This window comes from Salminus brasiliensis, chromosome 25 (genome assembly GCF_030463535.1).
Source record: "Salminus brasiliensis chromosome 25, fSalBra1.hap2, whole genome shotgun sequence".
Taxonomy (NCBI): Eukaryota; Metazoa; Chordata; class Actinopteri; order Characiformes; family Bryconidae; genus Salminus; species Salminus brasiliensis.
Genome location: NC_132902.1, coordinates 18088132 through 18108868, shown reverse-complemented (window position 1 = coordinate 18108868; position 20737 = coordinate 18088132). Strand labels below are relative to the sequence as shown.

General features: G+C 37.9%; 1 protein-coding gene across 1 annotated transcript; it reads left to right on the top strand.

The window, feature by feature from the left end:
• Positions 1–957: 957 nt before the first annotated feature.
• On the top strand, positions 958–7673 carry tph1b (tryptophan hydroxylase 1b). Its single transcript, XM_072671052.1, has 11 exons — positions 958–1047; positions 2490–2624; positions 2828–3011; positions 3868–3968; positions 4938–5005; positions 5129–5325; positions 5866–6001; positions 6304–6430; positions 6681–6776; positions 7090–7223; positions 7489–7673. Exons 1-11 carry the CDS (start codon positions 958–960, stop codon positions 7661–7663), a joined length of 1443 nt encoding a protein of 480 aa, XP_072527153.1. The 3' UTR covers positions 7664–7673.
• The last annotated feature ends 13064 nt before the right edge of the window (positions 7674–20737 follow it).

The window sequence follows — 20737 nt, the reverse complement described above, 5'->3', positions numbered from 1 at the left end:
GTATTTTAGTTAGGTTATCAGACTTGTCACCTCATAGCACAGGAGATGTATATTTAACTTGGCAACATCCTAAACCAAAGGAAATACACTATATGGACAAAAGTATTGGGACACTGGCTCATTCATGGTTTCTTCCCAAATCAAGGACAGTAAAAAGAGTTTATCCTGCCTGTGTTGGAGTAATTGTCTGTACTGTCCAGGGAAGGATTTCTACTTTGGAGCATTGCTGTGAGGATTGGATTGCATTCAGCAACAAGAGTGTTGGATGATCACCACCATCCCCAACTCATTCCAGAAGTATTGGATGGAGCACCACGGGGGGCTTGAGCTGTGGTATTAGGTATGGTGCCCATAGGTTCATGTTTATCTGATCCTATTCTGTAGGTAATACTTCTCTACAGGAACTAGACAAGGCATGGCTTTGTGTGTGTGTGTGTGTGTGTGTGTGTGTGTGTGTGTGTGTGTGTGCATTTGCACATCTGCATCAGCAATGGGTGCAACTTCAAGTAGCTTTTAATGCATTCATTAGAAAAAATGTTGAGAAACATGTTTTGTCCTATTACTAATATGATCTACTGAGGAATTAAACGTCTTTACTGGATTTGATATTACGTCATCGTCTGACCACTGCGTTGTTGGTCACTTTCAAGTTTTAAACACTTAAATATTCAATTGCCCTCAATGCGGAATTACCATGACGTCTCAGTATAATTAGGCAGCCCAGTGACGTCCCTTGATCGCTATGTTGAGTTTTCACTCTGCTGCCCGCTGACCAATGCAGGGCTCAGTTGGAGGTGCGCGCGCCCGGCCCCCCTCCATGGAGCGCATGTAATAAATAGCGCAGCGGCGCGAGCTCCGGGATAAGCGCGACAGGGAGAGAGAGAGAGAGAGAGAGAGAGAGAGAGAGAGAGAGAGAGAGAGAGCTGCACTCTGATTCACACACCACTGTTTAAAGGCATGTTTTCCAACAAGACTGACGGACCACGCCGAGGACGGTCTTTTGACTCTATTAACAAATACTATGAGGAAAAACAGCTCAACCATGAGGTTAGCGGACTGTTTACTACTATTCAGGGTCTCTCTTTCTGCGGGTTGGGGGTCCGCGCCAATGCTGAACTGTTTTACATGTTTGCTTCTTCTTCATCTTCTTCATTTTCTTCTGCTTCTTCTTCCTCTTCTTCATCATCTTCCTTTTCTTCTGCTTCTTCTTCCTCTTCTTTATCTTCTTCATTTTCTTCTGCTTCTTCTTCCTTTTCTTCATCATCTTCCTTTTCTTCTGCTTCTTCTTCGTCATCTTCATTTTCTTCTGCTTCTTCTTCCTTTTCTTCATTTTCTTCTGCTTCTTCTTCGTCATCTTCATTTTCTTCTGCTTCTTCTTCCTCTTCTTCATCTTCTTCATTTTCTTCTGCTTATTCTTCCTTTTCTTCATTTTCTTCTGCTTCTTCTTCGTCATCTTCATTTTCTTCTGCTTCTTCTTCCTCTTCTTCATCTTCTTCATTTTCTTCTGCTTATTCTTCCTTTTCTTCATTTTCTTCTGCTTCTTCTTCATCATCTTCATTTTCTTCTGCTTCTTCTTCCTCTTCTTCATCTTCTTCATTTTCTTCTGCTTATTCTTCCTTTTCTTCATTTTCTTCTGCTTCTTCTTCATCATCTTCATTTTCTTCTGCTTCTTCTTCATCATCTTCATCTTCTTCATTTTCTTCTGCTTATTCTTCCTTTTCTTCATTTTCTTCTGCTTCTTCTTCATCATCTTCATTTTCTTCTGCTTCTTCTTTTTCTCCTTCATTTTATTCTTTATTTATTTCTTTTTGTTCTTCCCATCTACTTCCTCTGCATCACCTTCCTTTTTTATTGTCTGTTTCACCTTCCTCTTCTTTTTTTCCCCCTTCGTTTTCATCTTCTCTTTTTCTTCATCATATTTGTCTTCCCTTCTCTTCCTCTTCCTCTTCCTCCTCCTCCTTCTTCTTCTGCATCATCTTTCCTTTCTTCTTTTTCCACTTCTTCTTTATTATCTTCTTCTCTTTTCCTACTCCACCTCCTCCTTCTTCTTCTTTTTCTTTATCATCATCTTTTCTTCTTCTATTTCTTCTTATAAAGTTGTAGTATAGTAAGTATAGTATTGTACTATGTTTATATAAATACTGACTGACTATACTAATACTGTACCTGCTCTTCAAACTGCACCCTCATACTTCACTCACAGCAATTAAAACAGGTACATCATATCCTCATTCGTATGGACTAAGTAATAGACCACCTATACAGCCTGCTTAATTCAGCTTCTTATAAGCTGCTGTCCGGCACATAGTGCTGAACGCTGAACTGCTCCAAGACTTCTTTCCGTGACAATGACTTACATATTCATTTTTCTCACTAAAATGTTCAATTCTTACTGTTGACTTCATGTGCAAGCAAACTTCCCATATGTCAGTATTTGACGATGTGGTATAATATACAGATCCCTAAATGTTCTGCTCTTTTATTTGAAGCTAAAAAAATCTTCATTCAACAACATTGATGAGAACCAAGGCAAGATCCTGTCCTCCAAGAGAGAACATGCCGCGATTATCTTCTCTCTGAAGAATGAAGTCGGTAACCTTGTAAAGGCTTTAAAACTTTTTCAGGTATGCATTGTTCTGATGTCAGTGACTAGTGTTATGTGTTTAGTTAATATTATGTCATGTTCATTTTAATTTTAAGATCTACATGGTTAATTACATTCCTACAAAGCTTTATGTTAATTACACTGTACTTATTTTTATTTTTTTTATTTTTTTTTATTTGATGCCTCTTTCTCTTTTCTCATTCTTTCTACATTCACCAGCAGGAAAACCAGGTCAACCTTTTGCACATTGAGTCACGGAAGTCCAGGAAGAGTAACTCGGAGCTGGAAGTGTTGGTGGACTGTGACAGTGAGCGGGAGACTCTGAAGGAAATCATTCAGCTGCTGAAAAAACAAGCCAACACTGTCGCCATGGACCCACCTGACAGGCTCTGCGCTGCTCAAGATGGTACAGTCCTTCCCTCCAGCACAGTCGCAATCTCTTTGCTTTAAGAATGGGAGAAATGCTGTTGGTGGTTATAGGATGAATGAGTGGGTGATATGGCACAATTACTCAACATACAGTGTTGTGTAAATGTTTGGAGATACCTGTTTAAATTACATGAGCTTTAGATTTTGTATGTGTAAATAAGTTTACATCCTTTACAGAGACACAGTTTGGCAATCCCTGAAATCTAACTGCACTTAGATTTACTGAATTTAACGTGCTACAAAAATGAATAAAGGCTTATGCAAATGTATAGTATGTTAATTACATTATTATTTATTTATTTATTTATTTAAGTTAGTTAGTTAGTTAGTTAGTTAGTAAAATGTAAAATTCTGAAAAATAGTTAGAGTTATGTTATGTTAAACTTGCCTTTAAGTGTCATATGAAACAACCAGAAATGTGCATAAGATTGTATATCATGTTACTTATTTATTTATTTATTTATTTATTTATTTTGTTTTAAATATAAAGGTCTAATGACCTCAGTTCCAGCCTACTACTATACACAGGCTGTTCTAAAAATAGCACAATACCCATAACAGACTCAGCAAGGTGTATTTATCACAATAACATAAAGCCAGGACACACTGACCAGACTACGGAACACTAATACACACAGTGATCCTGTAGTGCTTAGAAAGTTCAGGAAAGAAATTGATGAAAACAAATGGCAGGTCTGGCACACCAACACTCGGTTGTTTGCATTTGTCTATGTTTATCTGGTCTGCATGATCTGGCCTTAAATGTATTGCTTACCCTTTCTAAGCTGTAATAATGCAGAAGGGTAAAACAGAGATGCTATATGATTTTGCAGATTTTCCAGAAGAACCCTGGTTCCCCAGGAAGATCTCAGATCTTGATATGTGTGCTAACCGTGTTCTAATGTACGGATCTGCCCTGGACGCTGATCATCCTGTGAGTGCTCCCTTTCCACATGCTGTTTTCTTTCAAATTGTCTCCCCATTAGATGTATCTGTATTGATAGTGTTGGTGTATTCACTTCACTGTATTCATATCTCTTTTTTCAGATGAATATAGTTATTCCTATTATTATTTAGTCCTCATAGTACTGAATGAGAAAACACCACCATATCAAAACATCAGAAACAAGAATCAGTGTTTTCAGTGATATAAAAGCAGTACATTTGGGAAATGAGGAACGTTAAGGCAAGAATTTCCCCATACAAGCAGCAAAACCCCCAATATGAATATAGATCCAAAAAAATAAAATTTTGAAATAATCATTAGTACTTACCATAAAAACACACTGGAGGTATCATTGAGTCACACTAGTGGATAGTGACTGATAGCTAGAATTAGGCAACATAGTGGGGTCCATTCAAAAGATTTTTGTTGGGCTATAAAACTAAATTTACTGCAGTTCCAGTAATTTCCTCTTACTGTGCATAGGTTTATACACATATTCTCTTCTACATGCTAGATAAGTTGGATAATGTGAAAACTGACCTTGCAAATTCTTAAAATTCTTCATGTTGCACAAATTAACATTATGTAATATTATTATATAATACTATTCATCTTTCAGTAGTTTCAATTCTGTTTACTTTAGTTGAATTCAATTCAGTTAAAATATATTTCTATACTACTTTGTATAGCATTAGAAATGGGTAACATTGGCATCAAAAGCTCCATAGGAGTTAAATGTTATATAATTAAATTTTAAAAAAGAATGTAATATAATAAAAATACATGAAGTCTAAAAAGATGTTTTTAGTGTCTAATTTACATCAACATTGTGTTATTATTGTGTAAAAATTTAATATATAAAATAACACAAACTCTCTGATATACAATAAATGATAAATGATAACTGATTCAAGTCATTTGAACAGAAGTAAAATATTGTCTCTGATTTCTTCTCAGGGATTTAAAGACAACGTGTACCGAAAGAGAAGGAAATATTTTGCTGACCTCGCAATGAATTATAAACAGTAAGTCTCTCTCTCTCTCTCTCTCTCTCTCTCTCTCTCTCGATCGAACTGATATATATATATATAAATTCGTCATGTTACATGTTAGAAATCCCTACCATTCCTTTCTCTTTTTTCTGTCAGTGGGGACCCGATCCCTCGTGTTGAGTTTACAGAAGAGGAGGTGAGGACGTGGGGGGTGGTGTTTAGGGAGCTGAATAAGCTGTACCCCACACACGCCTGCAGGGAGTACCTGTGCAACTTGCCTCTGCTCTCCCAACACTGCGGCTACAGAGAGGACAATATCCCTCAGCTGGAGGATGTGTCTCGCTTTCTTAGGGGTAAGACTGCACCTACTGCACCAGCAGTAACTCCACATACAGGCCTACCTGGAATCACTGGCCGGCATATGAAATAATATAAAACAAAAAAAACACATTTGCAGAGATTACTGAGTAAATCAAATACTAATGTGAGCTGTGAATTCAAGTGGCCATGTGTTTACATACTGTATATGTGTATATGTATATACGTTTATTTTATTTGATGTATTATTATGTATAATTTTTTTCTTCCATTCTGGTAGGTAAGGCACACACACACACACACACACACACACACACACACACACGCAAACATATACACATATACACAATATATATATATATATATATATATATATATATATATATATATATATATATGTGTGTGTGTGTGTGTGTGTGTGTGTGTGTGTGTGTGTGTGTGTGTGTGTATTAACTACCAGTAGAGGGCAGTAGTGATTAGGGTAAATGATTGCGTACGTGTGTGTATACAACATATATGTGTTTTTATAATGTGTTTATGGTTGGTATTTCTGTGTATGTGCATGTATGTATCAGAGCGAACAGGTTTCACTATCCGTCCTGTGGCTGGATATTTGTCCCCTCGTGATTTCCTGGCTGGACTGGCTTTCAGGGTGTTCCATTGCACTCAGTACATTCGCCACAGTTCAGCGCCACTCTACACCCCAGAGCCGTGAGTTCTACAACATACATCAGTGCTAAAGCCCAGCAGTCTGTCTTTCCTACCATCTGCTACCTCAGCAACATTAAGTTCATCATTTTAGTCTGAGATCTTTTTGATAGTCTCTTAGTCTTTTGTTATAGAGTTGTTTTGTGTTGATTAGGGATTTAGACCTTATAGGCTTTTTTGGGTGTATTTGCCCATTTAGTACATCCATTAGAGTTTGCACAGATTTAACCACAAGCTAATGCCCTACCATTGTGTTTTGTGTGTGTGTATGTGTGTGTGTGTGTGTGAATGTTTGTGTGTTCTAGGGACACATGTCACGAGCTGCTTGGTCATGTGCCGCTGCTGGCAGAGCCTAGCTTTGCTCAGTTCTCTCAGGAATTAGGCCTGGCTTCTCTCGGGGCTTCTGATGATGCTGTGCAGAAACTGGCAACTGTAAGTACAACCTGTTTACAGTGATGGTGAATACCTTGGACCCTGCACTTATTATTAAGCTATTTTGCAGTAAACAATAAATAATTAATATAATACTAATACAGAATACAGTAATAACACTCAGTATGGTAAAATTTAAGTATTAGCTTCTATAAAACTAATATAGAGGTTATGTTTTTTTTATAGATGTGAAGAGTCTTTGATGTGACATTGCCTTGATAGCTTTTCCCCTTTGTATATGTGTTTGCAGTGCTATTTCTTCACAGTGGAGTTTGGCCTGTGTAAGCAGGAAGGTAAGCTCAGAGCATATGGAGCTGGCCTTCTCTCCTCTATCAGCGAACTTCAGGTAAAACAACAAATGAAAGCAACTTAACCACCTAACACTCCAAGGCATATTACACACTAAGGTAGATTATCAGTAACTACAGAGACTGCTGCACAAACTGGTGGGGGTATTCTTTGGTAACTTTGTAATAACACTTTCGGCCCACAAGCAGGCCATAGGCTTTTTAAATAGGCTGTAGAAATAAGGCAAAAGCATGGCAATCAAATTAGATGATACTGTCCCTTTTGTTTTCAAAGTCAAGGTAAAAGTAAACATCATGAATGTAGCTGGAAAAAGTTGAGGTTCTGAGAGTGATCTTATATCTCCATTCCAGCATGCGCTTTCTGGCAGTGCCAAAATCCTGCCGTTTGAGCCAAAAGTCACATGCAGGCAGGAGTGTCTGATCACTACCTTTCAAGATGTCTACTTCATGTCGGAGAGCTTTGAGGAGGCCAAGGTTAGAATGAGGTAAATAATAAATACTATTCGTTTTATGTAAGGCACCTCATGGACTTTGTTTGTAACTCACTTACATATACACCCACCCACTCATGCAGTCTGACGTTTCTCCACAAGGTGGTGCTACTAGTACTCAAAATAGCTTTTGGTGTTTCGCATCAATGAAACTGCGTGTTCTTGGAATATACATTTAATTATCTAATAAGTGCTCAGGTCAGTGTAGGAATATATGCTTTCCTCCACAGCCAGTAAACCATTACCTTTTTATTTTCAGGGAGTTTGCTAAAACGATTCGGCGCCCCTTCACTGTGCGCTACAACCCATACACACAGAGCGTGTGTGTTCTGAAGGACATGCCCAGCATCAACAGTGTGGTGGAGGAGCTCCGTCATGAGCTAGACATTGTGGGAGATGCACTGCACCGACTTAACAAACATCTGGGCATCTGACTCCACAGCACAAACACTGCCTACATCCAGGACTGCAGTCTGCCACAACCATGGCCTAACTACTAAACGCCATTAATCCAGTAGCACTGCTGTATGTAAATACTGAAATACTAATGTTGGTTATTGCTGTTTAAAGACGATTGTCATCCACACTGCGTCATCGACTAATTTAGACAGCGTCACAATTTGCAAGTATCAGATAAATCATTTTCTGATGTGAATTTTTATTTTATGGTGAAGTAACTATTAGTCTATTTATTCCCAATAAATACAAGTTTATTTTTGGTTAGGTATGTACAGGCCATCTGACTCAATAGTCAGTTTCATTATTTTGCTGGCCAGACAGCTAATGTTAACTGCCAGAAACCTAGAAGACAGTCCTATCTCCATAGAGCAGTGAAGTCTTCCCACCTTCAAGATACATCATAAGAAGATGGTTTTCCTAGTCAGGCTGGAGTTTACTCTAATTCTATGGAGGATATCTGTCCAGGGAAGAATGAGGGTTTACACTCACAATCATCAGCAGCATTAAATAATAAAAGTGAATAAACAACAATCAAAAGACTCATTTTCCACATTTCTTACAATAAGTATGTAATAACTATAACTATTCAACAAGTACAGCATTTATATGTAAATATAGTATTATTTAATTTAATGGCATTTGTGCATGTTTGTTTGTTTGAATATTTGTGTAATTCTGCGTGGTGTCTTTCTACATTGTAGGATAAAATGATGAAATGCTACACTCTAAAAAGTGAGAATATGGAAACTCTGCTGTTATTGGAGGGAAGTACATATTATAATCAATATCACTCCTACATTATCATATGAAGAACAATATTAAAATGAAATAAACCCCCTGACACCCTTCATGGAATAGGTGTATTTACATTACAAAGCTCAGCTCCATAAAAGTGATTGTGGCCGATTCTCAGGTTTCTGAGCTACTTAAGTCTTTAAGACTCATGGTATATTATCAATTAGGAAAATCACACAAATGTCACATTACACATTAATAGCAAACATAATGTCTTTGGCACATGATGCTTAAGTAGGTAAGTAAGCACAAAAATGAATACATAAATAAGCCCTTTTTAGTTTGTTACCATTAAAATAACCTTCTTTCACAAAATATGTTGTTTTTTGTTCTAAAATGTTGTCCCTTATTTAGTCTTGTAACTTATCCCCGTAAACATTTAGAGGAAATGACATCACCAAAGTGTCCTTGAACATGGTTCAGATAGAGTTAACATTATCTTCCCTCTTCTCTATACACTGATCAGCCATAACATAAACACCACTGACACGTGAAGTAAAAAACATGGATTGTCGTCATCTACAGTGTCATCTACCAAGAGGAGAATATATCAGCAGCAAGTGAGCAGTGAGTTCTTGAAAAGCAGTACAAATTGGCAAGCATAAGAATCTGAGCCACTTTGACAAGAGCCAAACTGGGATTTATGGATGTCAGGGTCAGAACACCTCTGAATCAGGCAGGTGTTGTGGGTTTTAAGAGTCTTCTGGTATGTAGTGTTAGAATTGTAACTTTTAGTGTTGACCTAGTTGCTCTGGTGGTAGAAAGAAACTCTGAACTGAGTTGTTTTTAACACTCATTATTTATCTCTTGGAGAGTTTAAAAAACTGTTAATGTGTTAATTCTATGCAGAGAGTTACATGAAAAACTCATTGTGTTCATCGCAACACTTTTACAATAAGTCTCACTGCATTTTTTTAACTTAGAAGTAGATGCTTCCACTCAGAACATTGAATTTAAACAATATCTACACAATATCCAATATCCAATTAATACTATATGAAACTTTTAGAAACTATATTTTACTAATTAGCATATTAACATTCACCATTTTCACAAAAAGTGATGGATTCACGCTGCAGCACAAGAGTAAACACTCATAAAAATCTGCAGAGAAAGTAGCAACATGCTCACACGCCATTTAAAACTGACCTCAAGAACTCAATGACCGTAACTTTAAAAGATAGAAAAGATATGAGCATCCATAGGGAGAGTTAGGAGCTTAGGGGAATGACAACACAATGATGGTAAGCCAGAGGTGGAAAGACAAACCCACCATGGAAATAGCTGGTGGCAAAAACCAATGGGAAAGGTGTGAGAAGTGGGGGAGGAGCATAAACTAATTAAATTGTCAGTGCTGAGAACTTTTTGTGCAGCTTTAAAATCAACACTATGCAACTCCTGGGTTGAAGTGTTCCAAGAAATGACAACCTGTGAACCGGTGACAGGGTCATGACCCTGCACCCCAAGGCTCATTGATGCGATCCATAGAGACCACAACTCACAACTTACAGGAATGTGTCTTAGTGCCAAATACCACAGGACACCTTCAGAGTTCTTGTGAAGTCCATGTTTCAAATGGTCAGATCTGGTGGCACAGTGGTGACCTGCTAGATATTAAGCAGGTGGTGCTAATGTTATGGTTGATGGGTGTATATTGAAACATTTTAACTTTCAGATCAAGCTTTTTAAGCTCAGTGTTTTAAAATTTCACAAAAATATTTGGTAAAGTGCCAAGTACAAAAATATTTAAACACAAAAAACACAATTTTGTAAAATAGCATTTGCTACTTTAGAAAGGAATTAGCAAAGCTAGCACTAAACCATCAACCCTGTCACGTTTAACCCTGTAACAGGGTTGATTGGCCCTTTTTTTGTGTTCACAAAGGCCACCCGTTCCTGAGAATGACTGCTGTATGGATATTTTCTTTTGCTCTGAAGTAATACCAGGCTGAGGGAAGTGACCAGCAGAGGGAAGTGTGGGACTACAAAAGGTTGTGACAACCTCAACAATGGAACCCATTTGATTTACGGCTTTACCAGAACGCCCGGAGTTTTAATCATGACTCAGCACCTGTTTTCACCAAATATGAATGGTCTGTTTATGTGTGAGTCATATTTCAGGCAGCAGCAGAGTTCACGTGGTGGCTTTGATTTCCATGTAGCAGTGTAGTAGGAGCTCTGATGCATTGAGGGTTCTGGTAGAGCCGAGTCATTGTGCATGTGAGAAAAGGCATTTGCTGGACAGAATGTGCATTTAGATTGAATGGCACCTCAAACACACTTACAACTTTGCATTCAGTGTTTATGTGGCTTGTCTGCTTTTATGAGTTCCCGGAAGAGGATGGATGAGCCCAATGCTGGTGGAGGGGTGAGCGGAGAGTCGATAAGGTTGATTCATATGACAGCATTGCTTTGGCTCTGCATGTGTGGTCATGTGTGCATTACGTGGGAATCACAGGACTCATAAAAGCCCTTAAAGGAGGAACATAAAGTGTGCCTCTCTAGGTCAGGCCTGATGTATGAGGTAACGTCATGTTCGCCCATCCTTAACAGGTGTGTGGTTGAAGGTGACCTTCCAGTGCCATATAGATGAGGCGAAGCAAGCACACTCAGTGTACCACAGGCAACACTGTAAAACACTGTTTATTTGGCAGTGTTTTTAAAGGGCTTTTTATTTGGGACATTTTTGCAGGTTTTGCAGTTTCCGTAAACAGACTGTAGTGGGGAGTGGAATGAACATAATATGGACAAAAGTATTGGGACACAGAGTACTATTCTATTGGCAGTACAGGGACTAGACAAGCTGTGTGTGCATTTGCACATCTGTATCAGCAACGGGTGCAACTTAAAGTAGATTGAAAAGCATTCATTAGACACATTCATTTGTCCATTATATTAACCCTTGAAATAAAATACATCACAAGCCATTTCTGTTCAATTCTGTTTATTATTATTATTATTATTATTATTATTATTATAACAGAAACCAAAATATGATTGGCCACAGTCTAACAACACATTTTGCAGTAACTGGTGTTTCTGAGGCAGAGGAACCAAATACACACAGGAAGCAGACTCGCATAGTACAAACAAAGCACTTCATTTCCCTGAAGGCCATGGCGCCTCTGGGATAGAGGAACAAAAGCCTTGCAGGAAGTACCGAGTTCTCCCGAGTGGGAATTAAACTCTTTCTTCTACAAACAGAGCACCTAGCCAATACACCAGCAGTGCGGCAGTTAGCACAGCAGTTTGCAGTAGCTATGGCCTTTATAAGACTGAAGATGCACACTTACAATCTGGATGAGCTCACTGGACATTTCTTCTTCTATATTCAGTTTTGCATTCTCTTGCCTTTATAACAACGTCAGACCTGTCAGATAGGGATTACACAGTTCTATTGGAATCATTACTGTTGATTGTAGTCCATTACTTTTGTGCTTCATGTCCACACAGAGGACAGCATTTTCACCTTCCAAGATGAGTACTGTTGGGTGTTCCTATGGGACTGGATCAGCAGACATGATGGATCACTAGATCACTCTGACTGATCACCAAAATCACTTCAACCCTAGTGCTCATGCTGAAATGGCAACCCAGTTGTTGGTGGAGTTGACTAAAATGGGCAGGATCTGATGAGACTGGTGTAATCCCGGTATTAGACACAAAACCAAGAATTAGCCTAATTTTTGTCTGGTAAGTTTATTAATTAGGGCCTGATCAACATATTTTTTATGAATGATACCCAAAGTGATTTTAAGAAACTAAAACGTACAATACTGGCTGATATCATTTTGTATGGTCAAAAATGTAACCACACTAGTTTTAGTTAACCTTTTACACTCTTGGTTGATCATTCAGTTACTTATCTTGATATTGAAACTATTATTTCTCCATGAAGTGCTCAGTAAATAACTAATTTATTAAGTTAATTTATAATAATTATGAATTACTATCTGTATCTGTGTTTTCAAAAAAAACTATCTAAGACAAAGTATCCAGGAGAAAACAACTACACGTTGATGGTGAGTGAAAGGGGTAGGGACACACCCAATATGCAAAGAGATCATGCCAGGAGTCAATGGGAAAGGAGTTTTACTTCAAAATGTTGCACACTTAAACCCACTGTATATTACTTGTGTCAGCTTGTTTTTAAAGTGTAATGTATTTTTCACAAAAAATAAATGTAACAATAACAGTGTTGGCCACATATTTCTATTATCAGCACAGTGCACAGTTTTTAACATTGGAATAATAGTCCACTGGAATATAGGATTTTTTAAAGAATATATATACAGAATATATATACATAAGATATGGCTGATGTATGTATTTACCGTATTTCACTGTTACAGAAACTGTATTCAACATTTTTAGAGTTCATAGTACCAATCAATTCAATACTGTCCTTTTATTACAATTTAGCCTTAAATACAGCGACTAAAGGTTAAACAATTATTTATTGATCGATATGATTATCCCGTTCATAAGACAAATTTAGTAAGCATCAGTTCCTTTGTCTGTTTTTGTTGTTTCGTTTTGTTTTTGTTTGTTTTTTTGTTAGTTTTCTGTATATTAGGTCTTACATTTCAGATTTTCCACCAGTTTCACCTCATGCTAACTGTGTTAAGTCTGGATTCATTTTACATGTGTTTTGCATTCAGTCACTAGTTCAGCTTGTGCACAATACCATACCGTTTGTGACAATATAAAACACACCACTAAATAGCAGTGGTTTACGTGCAGCACTTACCAATACTGCCAATACTGATGAATCTACAGGATCACAATCTTGGTAAATATCAGTCCGAATTTCCAGGTTCAGTCAAGCACAGAAGGTCATTCCTCTATACTTGGGAGAAAATAAAGACCCTGCAGATACATACTGGATTGAAACCTTGTATCTCACTGATAATCAAATTACTTCTCTAGGTCAAATTAATCCACTTCGAAGAGAGCTTAAGTGTAGCGCCGAGTAGCTTTGTGTAGGAGTGCTGCATTGTAGCTAATGTTAGGTGGATGGCACTTACATGCCCCGGGGGATCTGGCAAAAAAAAGCTGTGTAAAAGCTTTGTGACATAGAGGTCATACTTACTTCGAATCTTCATTAGGATGTAGACAAAGGCTGGGATGCTTAGATACTGATACAATCTATGTGACAAGTCAAACAGGGCTGATGTTCCCAGCATCAACCAGCCAAGTATCATATTCAGGCAGTGAACGTCTTTAAGACACTTTCACTGAAAGGAGCTTTAGGAAACCAAAAGTGGCATTGTTCCATAGAACCCGTTTCGGCACCTTAACTTTTAAGAGTGAAGTTGATGAGAAGCCTTGTTGGCACGAGGTACAGGTACTTAGCTGGCCTGTAAGGGTACAAATGTCTAACCAACCATGCAATGAAAATCGACAGCATTTGGCTCCATGTGGCTGTTTGCTTCAGCTTCCTGAAAATGTCCAGCCTCTCCCCCGCAGCGGAAACACTCCAAGTCCCCTGGGAGACTGCAGGTCATGCAGGAGAAACGGCTCAATTTACTGGCCCATCACTTCTGCCCTAATGAGGACAGGCTTGAAAGGCTGGAAACCATCTGGCAGATGGATTGTGCACCTGATTATCACACCATTAGTGAACATATCCAAATAGCAGTATGATAAGCTCAACAAACAAATAAGTAAAAAATAATAAACAAGTAAAAATGTCTTGCATAATCTCCACTCTAACACTCTAATGGCCTCATGTCCCTTTGCCTTAATAACAGAGTCAGTCCAGTCAAGTAAGGATATCAGCACATATCAGGCTCCTGTTCATTTTAGCCCATGAACTGCATTCACATTGTATATAAATGCCTACTTCAGCCCTTTACCAGCTGTTCGAGGCCTGGTGATTTTGCTGTTCAAAGTGTCCATGTTCAATCATGTCTGTTGAACTTGTTACGCAGCTGATGTCCCAGATATGTGGGAGTGTCCATTCACACCCTCTTCCCCAACTAGTACGTCTCAGACCTTCCCAGGCAGTAGCCTGCCTAGTTCAAACTAGAACCTTGGTGCCCGTTCTGATATGGCTTATCGAGTCCCTCAGTGATGTGATAGCATTTTGGCTTGGGAATGCTCCCATGATGCTTTGGGGGTGCTTTTTGGGGATTTATTTTTAGTTAATAAGAAATGACTTAGTAGTGTTTTGGTTAAATGTTGTCATATAGTGTTGACTTGTGGTCCAAGTGTTTTCGGGGAATTTTGATGAATTACTGTCATGCTGTCGACTAAGCTGCCACATAGTCATCTTAGTGAGATTAAGTAGCCTGCCCAAATCACAGACTAGAGAATGGGTCCCAATGTGAAGTTTTGATTAATCACAGTCATGATGTCAACTAGGCCTGCACTATACATTGTTTCACATGTGGGCATGTGCAGTCTTAACATTGCAGGATGTATAATTTCATCTGGTCTCATATCTAATTTCATTTTGCACATTTTTAATGCATTTTAAAATTGGCGCTCTTGTTGATCTATAGCGTATCTGCTCATTATTGTTCATTTTGCTCCATTTTTAGTGCACAGAGTGCATTATTAATGTCATGTAATGTAGGATCATTCTGGTGCTTTCTAATAAAAAATATTCATATTTTAAAAAAATATTGCAATATGTATAACAGAAATAAAAACATTTCAACATTAGTGTTTGCCAACCTCATACAGCCCATAGCTATGTTTTCTTTTTTGTAAGAAGGATCATCACAGCTTGATGCTGTGTTCCTGTGTGAAGTCTTTTTTTTAAATCTTTGTGTTTTAGCAAAAAGATAAACTCACCAAGCATTTTCTTTGTTGTCAAACACATTATTGTTACTATAAGCAAGTTCATTTTACAGTTTAGGCTTTTGTATCTAGCTGCCATGCGCTGGCAGTGTACTGCAAAAAGTGTGCCGTTTTTAAGACCACATGGGCAGATCAATGGCCAGCTGTAAAATAGCAACAGATTTTATTTGATTCACCTCAAGGATACAAAATGTTGGTCCTGTCTGAATATGTGGACCATCTATTACCTAGATCTAGTTAGTAATATTTGCAGTATGTTATCAGTGTGAGACAACAGAATACAAAACATACTGATAATGCCTGCATGTACCTGTATAAGCATCATTACATTTAACAAACACAAAGCTCTACAAAGACATTCAGAACAGTACATGATTCAAAAGAAGACAACACTGATTACTGGAAAGCAACAAGTACTGAACTGTTGATACAATTGATACAGACTATATCTGAGCTTAGTTGACATCATGATGGTGTTTACTCCTAAAAACAGAACCAACTACACTACAATGTCTCTTAGAACAGAAACTCTAAACAATGATGCTTAACACTACTATTACTACTGAAAGTCCTTTCTTACTAAATACAAAGCATCATGGGAGCACTCCTACGCTACAAGATGTTTAGACGTGGTTGCTTGGGAGTTTTGGTGGGACTTTTGATCAAGTACCATCATGATATCAACTAAGTAGACACATTCTCAGGAGTGGTTCAGACAGGACTGCGAGGGGAGGACACACCCAATATGCAGACAGATGGTGCCAGAAGCCAATGGAAAATGTATGTACTGCAGAAACAAACCCTACAGGTCTCTTAATTATTATAGAAAGAGCACAGCTGACTCAGTGTGCTATTTTAAGCTGACAAGGGCTGAGCATTGTCCAGCTGTCAAAAACAACAGACTGAACTTGATTATTGTTAGTTCATTTAGCTAAACGATCTACAAAATGGTCAAACTTCAGAAAATAATTATAAATGGAGTAGATCCAGTATTATGTATAACATACTTGTTTTAGTTATAACAATTTGTGCTTAGGATTAGTGCTTGAGAAGCAAGTTAGTCTGTTAGGTTCCTGACAAACAAGGCCTGCATGTAACTATTGCAGACTAGTGCTTAACAATGGACAGTTTTACAAAACTTGTGACAGATTCAAGTACAAGAAACACTTACATAAGAAGATACTCATATTTATTGATACATCAGGCAAAACCATAAAGATCTCTTTGGGAGGTCTTACATCTTGATACGGGTTAGGTAACAGCATGACTGTGATTACTCAAAACTCCCTATAAACATTTACCAGTGGCAGTGGCCAGTATAGTGGGTTTGATTAGAGTTGGGGACAGAACAGAGTTAACTGTCCCACACAGTGATGTCATGATATTGTGGCCTAGGAATGCTCCCATGATCCTGTGCGCTTTGTTTAGGATTTATATTTAGGTCACTGGAATGAACTTCTAGTAGTAGTTTTTTAAGTATTGTTAGTTTATGTTAATGTGTGGGCAGGTCTGTAATTACCATCATGATGTGAACTATACAGAATGAACTCATCAAGGCCCTAAGTTAGCTAAATTTGAGTGAGCTGTTAATTGTGCCCTGTGCAGCTTGATTTAGGGCATGTCAGTGTGTCTTTGCTTTCCTAAAAGTACATCTTGTGCTAAGTCTCTTAGTTGTTTTGAGTGTAATGTGCATTAAACCAATCTGCATGTCACTTGCGTTTTTCTCTAAGAGCTGGATGCAGTCTGGCTTTGGCCGGTTGCTATTTCAATGCCAAGATAGCAATGAATGTCTGTCTGTTGACGTCTGCCTGTGTTGTTTTCATTCAGTGGTGCACCTGTATTTTCCGTTGCCACGATAGCAATACACCAGAAATTTATCTGAACACACATCATTTCGAGACCACCACGTTCATTAGCGTAGATATGTTCACTAACACCATTTCTATTTAAAGGACACAGGCGGAAGGCGTGAACATAGACTGTTGACGGGGTGTAAGATAGCAATGAGCATCGCGACGCGCCTTGTGCAGGGTGTAAGATAGGGCCCTGAGAGGGTATGTGTGGGTGGTTGTGTTTATGGTCAAGTCTTTTGTTGTCCTAAAGGTTGTCTAACATGTTCTGGAGATATTTACCTGGTATGTACAACAGAATTATCTATCTATCTATCTATCTATCTATCTATCTATCTATCTGTCTGTCTGTCTGTCTATCTACCTATATGTCTTTCTATCTATCTATCTATCTATCTATCTACGTGCAGTTTTGTGACTGCTTCTGACATATACCCAATAGAAGGTAGCTTGAGAGAAACATACATTTAGTAACCCTTTATTATTATAAAAATAGCACAGCAGACTTAATTAGATGTACGTGTTGAGAAGATAAGATAGCACTTTATTGATCCTGAAGGAAATTGCAGAGAAGTATTTTTGAAAGGGTGCCGTTTTAAAGCCACCTTAATTCTCAAGTCTATTGTCAAAAGCAATAGACCTAACTCAATTATCATGAATATTGTTATCATCGCTAATTCCTTACCTTCTGCTTGATTACCATCATGATATTAACTAAATAGAGATATAGCGGCAAGGCTGTCTCTGTCCTGATGTTGAAGGGGTTTGGTAAGGCTTTTAAAAACATGTAGTTTGGTAAATGCTGATGATTAAAGTCATTAAGTAGGATTCAGTAGGCCCAGGAAACATTGTTTACCTGTAACAAATATGTCAATGGGAACGACCCACAAAGGCATTAATACCCACCCCCTTCTTTCTGTTTCAGAGGGAATGATGCATTTCACAGCCAGCATCCCACTACCAGCACACACTATCGATCTGTCCTTGTTCTTCCCCTCTGTTCCTTTACCCCTCCATTCTACTGAGTGGCAGTTATGGATGCTCTGCATAACCCATGTACTCAAATTGCCTGATCATACATTATACATTAAAATGAGCCAGTTGACCCTATTGACCAAGTTTACCCTTGGATGGAGGATGCTGGGAACATCTGCTCTGTTTGAGTTTCACATTATGAGACTGAGTCAACATATGCACAGTTCAAAAGTTTGTTATGACCTAACATTAATGAATTAATCACTTATGTTATTTTATATATAATAATAAAATAACTTAATAATGAATAATAATGAATTATATTGTGTTGACAGCTTTGAACCATCTGGGCATGGACTCCATAAGACATAAACAGCATAGTTTTTTTTTTTTTTGCAATTTGTGCTACAGTGGCTTTGGTTGCCCAAGACCCTGCCACCAGTTCACCAGTTAGTAGGTACCGACACATGTATACTGGAAGCACCCAGAAATTCCAGCCTAGTTGTCCAAATGCCATAGCACCCAGCTGATGCACATAATTCCCTATCATGGTTTTAAACTTATGGCTGATAATTTGTTGAGTGAGAATGAATGAAATTATGGGAGTTTGTGTGAATGTTTTTTGTTTGTGGTCATGTGTTTTGTTGACATGATGTGTCCTAGAGGTTATAATGACAGATATAGCCGCAAGTTTTAGGGTTTGGTGAATACAATATTTTTGAGTTATTTAGTGTTTAAAACACAAGGCATTTGGATGTCACATTTGTTATAACTTCATCCTCAATATTGCAAAGATTCATGCGTAAGTTTAGACACGTCTCCAGTTCTGTTATTCATTCTGGCCATATTAAAAAATTCAATATAAAAAATTTGGGTCTCAATTTATTTATTTATTTTAGCCCATATAGCCCCCTGTCATCTACAGATACTCAGAATGTTACCAAACAATCTGGTGAAATTGCTTCTTTTCATTATTAGGGTTAGAATGTGATCAGGGTTAGGTTTAGGGGTAAGTTCAATTTAAAGTTTGGCTTGAGGTTAAGGTTTGGAAAAGGTTTAGGGTTATGAGAAATAAACGTAAATTGAATAGATATTTGAATAGCAAACAAGCAAAAACGTGTAAGGCCAACAGATTTTTACCCTGATATATATTCCAAAAACATTATCTGTGTTACCTGAACAAGCCATTCTGTATTAGACAGTGTGGCTGGTTGATTAAGCTTTTGCACATGTGTACATCTTGTACACCAGGGGCTTTGAACAGTTCTCCCACATACAGTTCCTGAAACTTACCTATTGGCTCCTGGCATCATCTATCTGCATACTGTGCATGTCTCTGCAGCCCCTTACTCACCATCAGCGTGTAGTCGTTCTCCACAGACATTACAATTTATAGTTAGCTTGCAGCAAGGTTTTGAACACCATTAGTAAAGTAGTGCTGTTTGAACAAACAACTCTATAACAGTAAAAACTAAATTATTTTTTTAAGAATGTCAATCACTTCACTTGTTGAGAAACTCTATATCTTTTTTATAATATGGCATATGCAGTTGTTTTAGCATGTAAGGCACCAAACACACGTTTAATACATTTCACAGCTTAATTTTTCACAAAGCATCAAGATGGCCATTGAGTTATAGATGTCACAGAGTCATTAGCAGAAGTGAATCATGGCCCTGATAGACAATAAATACAGCTGGGAAAGGGAAGTAAAGTTACACCAATGTCTTTACAGCCTAGATATGGTGTTTAGTAGCACTGTACAAATGAGTAGAAAAACCAGATACAGTGCACTGGCTTTACCTTTGAGGAAGCTAATCTAGGAACATGTGAGTTTTAATCATGTGAGATAGCTTTTTGTATTTCACCCAGGTCTATATCCTGCTACAGCTGAATTTGAAACTATATAGGGCAGATTTTCCCTGTAACAATGTCAGCTCACACTGAGCACTGAACAGTGTACTTCTGGGAACACTCATGTGGAATGTGCCTATTTGCCACGTAAGCAAGCAAATATTGATAAATTAAGTTTGTCTATGCTCATTATTGTCTTTACTGGTGGATAAAATGGACATTGTGCTTTTAAACTATGTATTGATTGCTAATAAAGGCACTGTTTTGTGCTTTTAATGAGTCTTGTGTCTAGGTTACATTTTATAGCCTGTGGTTGCAACATGCCGTTTTGGCTCAGAGTGATGTACTGTTTTTTTCCCCAAATGGAAGCTCCTGATTCCAGTAATGCTGAGATCTTTTAAAGGTGGCATTAGAGAAATGATTTGTAACTTAAAAGGAAATACTGTGTGGGTTTAGTTGGCATATATCAAATGATACATGTGCTATTACAGCTACAGATCACTGAAAACCCATATGCACAAACCATTTGTACCATGCAGTACTAACTAATCAACTGAAGAAACATTTAGTTCATCCTTAAAGGGGATGAACCTAGTAATTATAGCTTTGCTCACACTGAAAATGAAGGGTTGCTCAGTGATTCCTGTCTTGAAAATCTGGTTCTAGGATAAATATAAAAAAACCCATGATGTCTGTGATTAAATGAACTTAATCTTGGACAGTGGTAACACAACTGAGCTGTGATTTTCCAACATGCAGATATCTTCT